The sequence below is a fragment of the Mesocricetus auratus genome, unplaced genomic scaffold, assembly GCF_017639785.1.
Source record: "Mesocricetus auratus isolate SY011 unplaced genomic scaffold, BCM_Maur_2.0 Super-Scaffold_100025, whole genome shotgun sequence".
NCBI classification, from domain to species: domain Eukaryota; kingdom Metazoa; phylum Chordata; class Mammalia; order Rodentia; family Cricetidae; genus Mesocricetus; species Mesocricetus auratus.
Window position 1 is genome coordinate 15,514,011 of NW_024429206.1, and position 12,925 is coordinate 15,526,935.

At 48.3% G+C, this 12,925-nt stretch overlaps 1 protein-coding gene across 1 annotated transcript in view; it reads left to right on the top strand.

The window, feature by feature from the left end:
- The first annotated feature begins 2,281 nt into the window (after positions 1 to 2,281).
- The window catches only part of Atp6v0a2 (ATPase H+ transporting V0 subunit a2), a 29,487-nt gene continuing 18,843 nt past the window's right edge, over positions 2,282 to 12,925 (top strand). The window contains exons 1-5 of the mRNA XM_040731513.1: positions 2,282 to 2,499; positions 6,106 to 6,184; positions 8,548 to 8,645; positions 10,177 to 10,314; positions 11,702 to 11,790. Of these exons, the coding sequence (XP_040587447.1) occupies positions 2,383 to 2,499; positions 6,106 to 6,184; positions 8,548 to 8,645; positions 10,177 to 10,314; positions 11,702 to 11,790 (521 nt within the window). The 5' untranslated portion in view covers positions 2,282 to 2,382. The remainder of the gene's footprint in view (positions 2,500 to 6,105; positions 6,185 to 8,547; positions 8,646 to 10,176; positions 10,315 to 11,701; positions 11,791 to 12,925) is intronic.

Sequence of the window (12,925 nt, forward strand, 5' to 3'; positions counted from 1 at the left end):
GGGAGGAGGTGTGACTGAGTGAAACGATCCAGGACTATGGTGAGTGGTTTGGATTTTATTTGGAACGCAATGAGAGAAGCCAGAGACTTTAAGCACACATCGGATTGTATGTTATTGTAGAGGTCACATGACTGCTGTGTGACCAGGTGTCTTGGGGGCTAAGAGACTGTTGTCAAGCTGGCTCAGGATGATGGCTGCCCCTTCTGTATTCTCACTAAGAACCAAAGGGTGTATACTTGGAGCAGAACTCTATGGCACAGGAAGTGGTTAAGACTTTTGGGCGGTGGTGGTACATGCCTTTAGTCCCAGCCCTTGGGAGGCAGAGGCAGGTGGCTTTCTGTGAGTTGGAAGCCAACCTGGACTACAGAGCTATTTCCGTGACAGCTGAGACTACACAAAGAAACTCCCATGTGGACTTCCCCCACAAAAAAGACAATTCTCCTGACCCCCATTAAAATGTCTATTTATTGGGACTGGAGATATGGCTCAGTAGTTAAGCTCACATATTCCCCTTTCAGATGACCCGAGTTTGGGGTCCATGTCAGGTGACTCACTGCAGTTCCATCTCCTGGGGATCTGATTCCTCTGGCTTTTACAAGTCATTCGAGCGCGTGCGCTCGAGCACACGCACGCACACACACACACATATACTTTAAAAAAATCTTTTTTTTGGGCTGGAGAGATGGCTCAGAGGTTAAGAGCACTGACTGCTCTTCCAGAGGTCCTGAGTTCAATTCCCAGCAACCACATGGTGGCTCACAACCATCTACAATTCAATCTGGTGCCCTCTTCTGGTATGTAGGCAGAACACTGTATAAGTAATAAATAAATAAATCTTTTAAAAAAATCTTTTTTTTTTTTGGTTTTTTCGAGACAGGGTTTCTCTGTGGCTTTGGAGGCTGTTCTGGAACTAGCTCTTGTAGACCAGGCTAGCCTCGAACTCACAGAGATCCGCCTGCCTCTGCCTCCCGAGTGCTGGGATTAAAGGCATGTGCCACCAACGCCCGGCTAAAAAAATCTTTTTAAAAGACTCATTTATGTGTGTACTTGAGTGTATATATGTGCAGTAACTACTGAGGTCAGAAGAAGGCACTGGAGTTACAGGTGGTTGTGAGACACTTAATCTGGGTCCTGGGATCCCCAAAACCTAAAGCAAGAGCTGTAAGTGCTCTTAACTCCTGAACTATCTCCAGACCCTGGGGCTCATTAAAACAACTATAACAAAAATCTGCTGAAGTTATCAAGAGTACTTGCCTAGCATGTATGAAGTCCTGGGTTCCATTTCCAGCCAACACAGACCCAATGTGATAGTGCTTGCCTTTAATCCCAGCACTGGGAGAGGGAGTGTGGGAGGCTGGAGACAGGAGTATCAGGATTTCAAAGCTCTCCCCAGCTACTTCTAGAGCTTGTGGCCAGCCTGGGCTACATGAAACCGTACCTCAAAAACAAACAAACTAGTTCTCCCATCCTCTGGTGCATGGCCCCTCACCCATGCACACAGGGGCAGCATTAATCGGATTTAGTGGATCATCACACACACACACACACACACACACACACACACACACACACACACAAAGACATGAAACTGTCGTTTTGGAATACTGGGGGAGTTGGAAGGGGAAATGGGCGGAGCTGATATTTTCGTTGTATACATGTAGGAAATTCTAAAAAATAAGGAAAATTGAGAAAGAAGTCCACAGGGTTCGGTGGTACACATCTTTAATCTCGGCATTTGTAGATAGAGGAAGGATAATCTTTGTGAGTTCGAGGTCTACCTGGCCTACATAGTGAGTTCCAGGACAGCCAGGACTACATAGTGAGACCTTGACTCAAAGAAAAAGAAGAAGAAAAAAAGTGGCGGTACCTCTTAGCCAGAGGCAGGCGGATTTCTGAGTTCGAGGCCAGCGTGAACTACAGAGTGACAGCCCGGCTACATAGACGCTGACTGGTTAAAAACAAAACAAAACAAACGTCTTCAAAAGTATCTAGCCGTCGTGGGGCACACTTACAAACTGGGGAAGCTGAGGCAAGAGGATTGCGAACTCCAGACCAGCTTGAGCTCCACTGCAAGATCCCATCTCAAAAAACTACACAATAATGAAACAAACTCTACAAGTCGCGCAGGGGCCATCCAGTTAGGGCTCCCGCCTCCTGTGCACCGATTGGACGAACCGTAGTGACAGACTGCCACAATCGCAACCGTTCATTGGTTAGTCTGCGATGGGCGGTTCCCCGAGGCGGAACCGGAACCGGCTGCGGCGGTGGGCGGGGCGTGGCTGGTAGCTGTGGCGGCGGCTGAGCGGTGGCCGCGGTGGCAGCGGTGCGGAGCCCCATGGTGCCGGTGCGCGGGCCGCGGCGGCTGAGCGAGGCGGCGCCGCCATGGGCTCCCTGTTCCGCAGCGAGAGCATGTGCCTGGCGCAGCTCTTCCTGCAGTCGGGCACCGCATACGAGTGTCTGAGCGCGCTGGGCGAGAAGGGCCTGGTGCAGTTCCGAGACGTGAGTGTCCCGCGGCCTGCGGGCCTGAGCAGCTCAGGGATGGGTGCTGGCACCGCGGAGACCCGGGCCGGGAGGTGGCTTCGCAGGGTGGCCAAGGAGGGTCTCTCTGAGGAGGTAGTCTCTGAGCCGAGACCAGAATGGGGTAGGAGCTGTCAGGGGGAAAGAGGAGCTTCTCGGAGATGGCTTTGCAGGGTAGTCAAGGAAGAACCCTCCGTGGAGGTGGTCTTGGAGCTGAGATCCGGGGGGGGGGGGACAGGAGCTGGCAGTGGGAAGATGTGGAGGAGGAGGGTACCCAGCAGTGGTTTTGCTAGGTGTCTAAGGAGGGGCCCCTCTGAACAGGAGTAGGAGGGATAAGAAAGGCTGGAGGCATGGGGATGTGTGACAGGTTGTGAGCCCCTGGGGACTCCTGTGTGGTGATGCGCCGGCGTTGTTGACAAGTGACAAGGACCTGGGTCACAGTCAGTGTGTATGGAATGGAGACCGTCTCTGCAACTGTAATAACACACTTGCGAACGCAGCCATTGGCTCGTTTTCAGCCTCTGTGCGCTACCAACCTCCAAGGGTCAGGACTTTGTCCAACTTGTTCTTTCCTCATTTCCCACGAGTGGCACGGACCCTGGAATTTATTTATTGGCATTAATAAACTGTTGTGGGGTGACTACATAAGCTTTTCTTGAGTGACTTCTGGCCTTGAGGACTCTGAGCAAGGCAGGTGAAGACCCTGTGCTCTTGGAGTTCACAGTCTGAGAGGATGCTGGGTAAACACTGACCACGGGCTCTGATGATGAGTGCTATGGAGGAGGAGAACAAAGCAGAGAGACTGCCAAGCAGGACCTGATAGCTACCGATGGAGTTGGACTCCACCAGTTTGGGCTTCTTGCCTGTGTCTTTCTGATGGGTCCTTACTCTCACATTCTGATTTGGGTGATCCTTGGCATCTTCACAGGGGACTCCTGGGTGACAAGTGAGGGCACAAGCAAGGCGTAGGGCTCTTCCTGGGTCACAGAGTCACTCTCTTGGATCATCATACCTGACAGGTAGGGTGTGGTGCCGTGAGTGGCACCAGAAAGATCCAGGCCGCAGTCGCAAGGGAAACAGGCTTTTATAGCAGGTCTGTTTGTTCCATCCTGTTAGGACTCAAGCCAAAACACTTACCATGCTTCAACCTTGGGGGCTGAGCAAGCAGTGTAATCAGCTCAGGGCCTCAGGTTTCACTGAGTGCCGTTACATGAGATCCAGGTTGGACTCAGGGGTCCTTCAAAAGCGGATGGATGAGAAAGTGCTGCCGGTCTTTGCAGGAGGGAAATAAAATGAAAGTGCTTTGCTGAGTCTTCAGGGGCGCTGGGCATCAGGTGCCTGTAAGCTTGGGCTCGTTTATGGGGTGGGATCACCAGCCCTTTTTGGGGACAGGAGGATCAGGAGTTCAAAGTCATCCCCAGCTACTTCTAGAGTTTGTGGCCAGCCTGGGATACATGGGACTGTACCTCAAAATCAAACAAACAAACAAATAAATAAATAAGTAAATAAGCAGATCTCCCATCCTCTGGTGCATGGCCCATTATTCATGCACACACGAGTAGCATTGGAGGGGGTGGGGCAGCTAAGGGACTTCCATAGTGACTACACGGGGAAAACCTGGAGAGAGATAGGCTGTAGCCCTGAAGGGGCAGCTGGACTCAGTTCCATCTTCACTCTAGGACAGCTTTCCTTCTTGGCCCTCTGGTTGCTGGGACTGGAAAGACAGTGCTACAGCTCTTTCACCTCTGCCTGCTCTTCTGGGTTCAATGCTAGTCGTACAGACAGGTGTTGGAGCTGGGCGTAGTCTTGCAACACTCAGGAGACTGATGAAGTAGGATGGAGAGTTCAAGGCCAGCCTGGGCCCCATAGGGAGAGGCCTCAATAAAATGAAAAAGGAGGCAGGGGGATGATTCAGCAGTTAAGAGCACATTGGACTCTTGCAGAGGACCAGGGTTCAGTTCCCAGCACCCACGCCAGGAGGTTCACGGCGGCCTGTATCTCCAGCTCTCTTGGCTTCCTCAGGCACCTGCACTCATGTGCCCTTACCCTGACACAGACACACACTGAGAAATAATAAAGTCAATCGTAAAAGCCAGTCAAACAAACGGTCCACTGAAATGTACGTTTACAGCATTAGCTGGCAACCTTAAACATTTTATAGCTCACACAAGAGAAAACAGTGACCGTCTAAGCTGCTGCTGCTGCTGCTGCTGGGTTCTGTATCCTTGTGGCACTGTGGAAAGGAAACTGTCAAGTAGAACAGCATGCAGGGCTGGTTCCTGGCTCCTGGTTCCCGCTCTCAGTTCCACAGCAGCCGCTGTATCTGATTCATCCGGAGGAGAGTGACCTGCAGAAATGAAAGCGAATGAGATGGAGAAGTGACATGCAGTTTCCATCTTCTGGTTGATGCTTTAAAAGTGGTTGAGAATCCCCAATGAGAGCTGAGGCTTTGGGAGTGGCTGCTTCTTGGCTGTCTGAGCAGTTTCACACCAAGTCTGGTTGTGGAGCCCTAGGCAAATACTGCATCAATACACATTCAACTTGCACCCTAAATGCCTGACCTTGTAAATGATTATTAGAAAAAGAGGATATTAGGTGGACATGTTGGCGCACACCTTTAGTCCCAGCACTCAGGAGGCAGGGGCAGGCAGATCTGAGTTCAAGGCCAGCCTGGTGTACAAAGTGAGTTCCAGCACAGCCAGGGCTACACAGAGAAACCCTGTCTGGAAAAAAAAAGTTAAGAAAAGATATTGCTGCTATTGTTAAGTATAAAGTAATTACTGTGTGTGATTTAGAAAGAAACTAACATATTAAGTTTTCAACTCACTTTAATCAGCTTTATTTATTTACTACTTCCTTATTTGGATGCAGAGGTTTGAACTCCACATATAGTTGGAGATGACCTTGAACTTCTGATCCTCTTGGCCCACCTCCCATGGGCTGATATTATAGGTGTGTGTCACCACACCCTGTTTTATGTGCCTCCTGGGTGCTGGGCAGGCACTTGCCAACTGACCTACACCCCCACCAACTTCCTATTGTTGGATTTTGATGTAAAATTTTCTGTTTCTGAGATTGCTGTTCTTATAAGTTTTATAACCATATTCATTCTTTTCTTTAAATCTGTGTTTTTGCATGGATTACCTCTGAGCCAAGGGCTATTATTCAGGCGTTTCTGGTAGCAGTTGCCAACGTGCTATCCAGAAAAGCCCTGTCAATTCTCCACTATCAGTGGCTGATGGCAGTGGATGCCTCCCAACCCTTTGACAGTGATGTTTTTCTTCAACAGATTCTACCTCAGTAGCAGAATGTGATGCCAGCACCAACACATTTTAAAATGACTAGATAAATATAAATACAATTTATTTTATCCAGGCCTGCATTTGATCCCACCATCAAAATGTTTTTGTTTTTGTTTTTTTGTTTTTTGTTTTTTCGAGACAGGGTTTCTCTGTGGCTTTTGGAGGCTGTCCTGGAACTAGCTCTTATAGATCAGGCTGGCCTCGAACTCACCAAAATGTTTTAAATAGGTTATTAAAAACAAATTTAAAATTTTAGCTTAAAACAAAATTTTCTTCCTATTTTCAGCTCAACCAAAATGTAAGTTCTTTCCAAAGAAAATTCGTTGGTGAGGTAAAGAGGTGCGAAGAACTAGAACGAATATTGGGTAAGTTTGTCTTCCATTTTAATAATCTAAATACTTAGTTTCATAGAAACTTATCTGTTTCATTTAGAAAATATAGACAATAGAAAGGAGAGAAGTAGCTGGGCTGGTGTTGGCACCCTAGCACTCAGGCAGGCGGATCTCTGTGAGTTCAAGCCAGCTTGGTCTACAGAGCAAGTTCCAGGACAGCCAGGACTACACAGAGAAACCCTGTCTTGAGAAACAAGCCAACAAAAAAAGAAAGAAAAAGAAAAAAAGGGGGGGGTAGGTTGTTAACAGTCCTGCAGTTTGTAGGTAATCACTGTCACAGTGTGTTTTATTTTTCCGCTTGTTCCATAGACTGGAAGGAAGGCTTGTTTTTGTGACTCTTGCTGGCCTGGTCTCATTTCATGGTCCTTGCTGTGGCATCCCTCTTGTGTATAAACTTAGACTCATCATTTTGATGGCAACTGAGTATTCCTTGGTGTTGATGTGCCATGGTTTAATCAGCCAGTTTTGTATATTTTTTTAAATAAGTTAAAAGCCTTGTATACATGTTAGAATATTACTTAATCTAAGACCTTACTAAGGAACAAAAAAGGCAGGAAATGGCTGATAGCTGGCTTGCTATCACTTGGTGTTTTGCAGGGCTTCCTTTGTGAACCCGATAGGTTGGTTCTCTCTGCTTAGCTGTAACAACTCAGTAGCCCTTGGTGTTTCCTTCACCTCTAAACCCTGTAAGAGTTACCCCAAAGTAGCCTGGGTGTGGGAGAGTCTTGACCTTTAGAATGATTTCTGATTGTTAGTAGTTGCTTCAGTTTGTTTTTAAACAAGGGATTGTATTTTTTTTCTTTTTTTAAAGAGTTATTTATTTATTATGTATACAGTGTTCTGCCTGCACATCAGAAGAGGGCACCAGATCTCGTTAAAGATAGTTGTGAGCCACCATGTGGTTGCTGGGAATTGAACTCAGGACCTCTGGAACAACAGCCAGTGCTCTTAACCTCTGAGCCAGCTCTCCAGCCTCTACATTGTATATTTTTTATTTGAAAATTTCTTACATTTATACAGTGCATCTTGACCATATTTACCCTCACTCTCTTCCTTCCAACTGTTACCCCAGTTTCTCCAAACACTTCCCTCTCCCAACTTCCTGTCCTGTTTGTCTTTAATGACTTACTAAGCTCACCTAGTACTGCGTATGTGTTCATTGGCGTGGAGCATCCATTAGAACATGGACAACTGTCTGGTGACCATAGCCCCTAAGTTAAGTGACTGCCTACCCTAGTTGCTATCAGTTGCTAATAACTCTCAACTAGGCACCCCCCCTTAATTAGAGATTTATTTTTTCCTCCCTCCCTCCCTCCCTCCCTCCCTCCCTCCCTTCCTCCCTCCCTCCCTCCCTCCCTTTTTCCCTTCTTCCCTCTCTTCCTCCCTCCCTTCCTCCTTCCCCTCCTTCCTTCCCTCTTCCTTCCTTCCTTTCTTTCCTTTTGCTTTTTTTGGTGAGTGAGGTGGATCAGGGTCTCATGTAGCCCAGGCTGGCCTCAAACTCAGTATGTAGCTGAGACAGACCTTGAACTAATGATCTTCCAGCATTTTTCTCCCAAGTGCTGGGATGACAGGCCTGAGTCATATTTGAGACAGGGTTTCTCTGTATAACAGCCCTGGCTGCCCTGGAACTTACTTATAGACTAAGCTGGCTTCAAATCATAGTGACCAGCCTCTGCCTTCCAAGTGTTGGAATTAAAGGCATGTGCCACCATGTCCAACATATTTTTGTTATTTTTGATTATGTGTGTATGTGCTTCCATTCGCCTGCCTCTGCCTCCCAAGTGTTGGGGATTAAAGACATGGGCCACTGTGTTCACCTTCCAGCCTTAATGTTGACAGTGACTTTTAGTCATGTGAAATCTCTTGCTTAAGGTGCTCGTTATTTGCATACTAGTAGATTGTGTGATGGCGTGACATCATATTTCTCCTGTGAGTCACTGGACAGGCCAGTTGTGTGGATTGAAGCTTCTGAAAGCAGAGCAGAGTCACCTGGTGCCTTTCTGGGGAGCCTGGCTCTGCGCTGACCTTGTCTGTCAGGTTCTCTCTGAGGACCCTGGAGGGAATGCCAGCTTGGCATTTCTGGTGGGGGCTCCAGGTCTGCACCGTCAGTGTGTTCCCTGTCTTCCACAGGAGCAGGCTCCCAAACATGCTTTAACTTGGGTCTTAGGAAGGAGCAGAGCTGGGGAGCTCTAGCCTGTGTGTGCCTGTCTCTCTGGAAGAAGCTGCAGGGGGTGACAAGGACAGGCAGGATCTGCACACAGCAGGTTGGGGTTGCCAGGCTCTGATCCCAAAGGGTCACAGTGAGACCTATCTGACTGTGCATCTTGTCTTCACAGTGTACCTGGTGCAGGAAATTACCAGAGCTGATATTCCCCTGCCTGAGGGAGAGGCCAGTCCTCCCGCACCACCTCTTAAACACGTTCTAGAAATGCAGGTAACTGGCTCCTGAAGGCGCTGTCAGCCACAGTCCCGGGGCTGGCTGCCAGGTCTTTTCCCACAGCTGTGTCCTGAAGTAAAGAGCAGTGGTGTCACACACCCTCAGTGACTGTAGTTCTGTCCTGTCTGACTGTGGGGGCCACTGCTGGAGGGAGCTAAGCACAATTTGTCACTGTTGTGTCATGCAGGTGTCAGGATGCTCTCTCTCTGGGATTACCCCTCATAGCACACCTGTTCCTGCACCAGCGCTGGGGCTGTAGGCCTGGGCTTCATGTCCTTCCCGCTCCAGGCTCCCATCAGGAATTCAAAGGTGCAGGGAAGGCCTGAGTGGGTCCAGGTAGCTGGCATGTTGAGGCTGAAGGATGTGGTGCCATTACCCCACCTCTCCAATGAACACTGGGTGATGTCTAAGGCTATTTTTTTGTTTGTTTGTTTTTTGTTTTGTGTTGTTTTGGTTTTTATGAGACAGGGTTTCTCTAAGGCTATTTTTGGTCTTATCTTTTTAATCTTTTTTTTCTTTTTCTTTTTTATATTTTGAGACAAGGTCTCAGTATGTATGTAACCATGGCTGGCTTAGAACTTGCTTTGTAGACGAGGCTGACCTTGAACTCATAGAGCTCTGGTTGCCTCTGGTTCTGAGTGCTGGGATTAAAGGCCTGCACTAGCAGGCCTCTCCTTCAGGACTTTTCTTGTTAGGGTTAGGCACACAGAAGTATGCTGGCTCTTCATCACTCATTTGAAATAATTGCTATGGTATTGCCAAGGTCCTTCTGTGGCCTGCTGTTCTGTCTGTCTGGGAGGAAGTAGCCAGCCACTTGGTGCCTAAGCTCACACCAAACACAGCACTCTCCCAGCGGCTGTGGCAGTCCTCTGGTTTGGCTGGATGACCTGGCTATGATGGAACTGTGGACAGGGTCTGGTCCTAACACACTTAAGGGCAGCGATGCTCCTGGTGGTGCTGGGGATGCAGAGCACAGTAAGGAGGACCAGGAAGCATTTGCTTTGAATGAGTTGGTGTTGGCTCAGTTGTTTTACAAAGTGTGTGTCTGTGGTTTGAATATGTAAGAGAGCAGGAGAAGGACTCTTGGTTCTAACTCTCGAAGCTCCATCCTTAGTTTTCTGGTGGGACCAGAGACTTCGAAGCTGGAGACAGGAGAATATTCAGAAAAGATGATCTTACGTTGTTTCCATTGCAAACAAAAGAAATATAGATTGGATGTGTGGGGTGGACAAGCCGGCAGCACCAGGGCCTGGGGGAGGGGGTGAGTGTGGCCTGCAGGTGCTGGGGTCACTAGGGTCACTGCAGCCTGCAGGAGTTGATAGCAGGTGGTGTGATTCACACCATGAACTAAAATGAGCTGGTGAACCTTGACGTGTTCTCACACCCTGTCCGGACATTTGCATTCTGGCTCTCTGCTGGGCTCTGTGGCTTTTTTGAGCCTCAGCAACTGTGGGGTAGTGGGGGGGGTTGTCAGGTCAGGCTGCACCCAGGACTTAGCCTGCTCTCACCGGCAGCTGTGTTGTTGTAGGAACAGCTGCAGAAACTCGAGGTGGAACTAAGAGAAGTCACCAAGAACAAGGAGAAGCTGAGAAAGAACCTGCTGGAACTGGTGGAGTACACGCACATGCTGAGGATCACAAAGACCTTCCTTAAGCGGAATGTGGAGGTACGTGACAGCTGGAGAAGACGCTGTGCCATCCCCTGCCGCGGCCTGCGGCTTTGTTGTCAGTTCTTTAGATAAGTTGCCTTTCATCTTGAGTTTTGAGACAGCCGCACTGTACAGCTAGCCTTGGGCTACTGCCTGTGCCTCCGCTTCCCCAGTCCTGGAGTTAGAGCTGGCTTTGCCACACTCGGCAGGCACCCTGCCAACTGAGTTCTCTCTCTGGCTCTGCTAAAATTTACTTTTTTGTTTCTGAGACCAGGTCTCACTCTGTAGCCCAGGCTGGCCTTGAAATTGGAGTGATTTCTTCACCTCAGCCTTCTGAGCGTTGGCATTACGGGCAGGAGCTGGCTGCCATGCTTGGTGTTTTTGTTTCATTTGTTTTAAGTGTGACTTCAGCCTCTGCTTTATTTTAGGCTGGGTTGTTACTTCTTCCTGTGTTGGTGGTTTTTGCAGAGACACTACTTCCTGCTGTGAGACGCGTTAGTTTTCAGTTGAGAAAAGGGTTTCTTCCTTTTTTAACTTAAAAAAAAGTTTTAAAGTTATTTTATGTGTATTGATGTTTTGCCTGCATACATCTCTGTATACCACATGTGTGAGTTGCAGAGGGTTGTGAGCTGCCATGTGGGTGCTGGGAATCCAGCCCAGGTCCTCTGGAAGTGCAGCCAGCACTCCTAACCCTAAGCCGTCTTTCTGGTGTCTGTTTTATTTTTATTATCTTATGTGTATGGGTGTTCTGCCTGCATACCAAGTATGCAGATGGAGGCCTAGTACCCTGGAACTGGAGTTACAGTTATGAACAGCCATGTAGGTGCTGGGAATTGAATCCAGGAACTCCGGAAGAGTAACAAGTACTCTTAGCCACTGAGCCATCTCTCCAGCCCCAAGCAAAGTGTTTTGTGATCATGAGAAAAAAAAAATCTTTGTTTTTCCAAATGGCTGTGAGCAGAGGTGGCGAGAAGAGCCTCCTCATGAGTGAAGACTTATTCACACGGGTGTTGGAAGCTTTTTGGGCTGGGGGTGTTTGTTTGGACGCCCCAAGTGTCACCATGCTCAGAGCACTACATCTTATTTTCGGCTGCTCAGCCTGCGCCACACTTGGCTGTGCATGGGAGGGACCCTTCCCTTCTGAGTTTTCTCTGACTTGCTCTGGCTGTGACCCCAGATACCGTTACTGTCTCTTGGCAGCCTCACTTACAGCCACTCCCATGTGTGAATGTCCTCAAGCAGTTCATCTGATGAGCATGGCAGAGCGTTTCTTTCTTGGTGGGACAGTGTGTCTGTCTCAGCTGTCATTTGTACCTGGGGCTCAGGTTGCACCACACTCCGTGGACTTGTCTGGAAGCTTGTGAGGGTGGACTCCGTTAATGATGCTGCTTCTATGTCTTTCCAGTTTGAACCCACGTATGAAGAGTTCCCCGCCTTAGAGAACGATTCTCTGTTGGACTACAGCTGCATGCAGAGACTGGGCGCCAAGCTGGGGTAGGTGACACTGGGCACCAAGCCCTTTCCGTAGAGTAGGAGACATGGACCATAGTGCGGGTGAATGGGTTATTTACAGCCTGGGATTGGCCCAGAGTGAGAGTCTGTCAGAGAACACTGGGCTCCTGTACATTGGACTTAATCACACAGTATTGATGTAGCTGAATGCTGTGGGGATTTCTCCTGTTGGTATATTGAGCTGGAAAGGAGCAATGTCTATGTTCCCCAGTGTTGACTCCCACAAGCCCCACATAATTGGTCATTGAAACACCAAGTCCTGTGGTGGAAACATGGGCTTCTTCTGGGGTGATGGTTTGTTTGTTTGTTTGTTTTTTGTAGTATTTTCTGCATTTATTTACTTGTGCGCCAGAAGTCAAGGGACAACTTACAGGAGTCAGTTCTCTCTTGTCATGTGGGCTCTGGGGTAAACTCAGGTTTCGTTTTTAATTTCAGTGGCTGCTTCTGTCTCTGTTCTTTTGTTTCCTCTGTTGTGTCTTCCTCCTCCTCCTCCTCTTGGATAAGCTGTCATGTAGGCCAAGTCGTCCTCAAAGCGCTATGTGGCTGAGGGTGACCTTGAGGATGACCTTGAGTTTCTGATCTTTGGCCTCACCTCCCAGGTGCAGGGTGGCAGGTGTGTGTCCTCTCATCTGGCACTCTGTCTGCTCCTCCTGTTTGCCTAACCCGATGACAACTCATTTCCTTGTGTAGTCTGGAACTTTCTTTGTTTTAAATTTTACTTAATTCTTTTTTTTTTGAGACAGGGTTTCTCTGTGAAACAGTTGTAAATGTCTTGGAGCTCACTTTTTACACCAGTGATCCACCTGCCCCTGCTTCCCAAGTCTTAGGAATTTTTTTGTTTTGTGTTTTGAGACAGGGTTTCTCTGTGTTACTTTGTAGACCAGGTTGACCTCAAACTCACAGAGATCCACCTGCCTCTGCCTCCAGAGTGCTGGGATTAAAGGTGTGCGCCACCAATGCCCAGCTTAATTTTTTAATTTATGATTTTTAAAAAATTTTAATTTTAAAAATGTTTGTATATATGGTTATTTTTTGCTTGTTTGTATGTCTGGATACCATGAATATGCCTGAGGCTAACAGAGGCCAGAAGAGGGCATGATATCTTCTGGAACTGAAG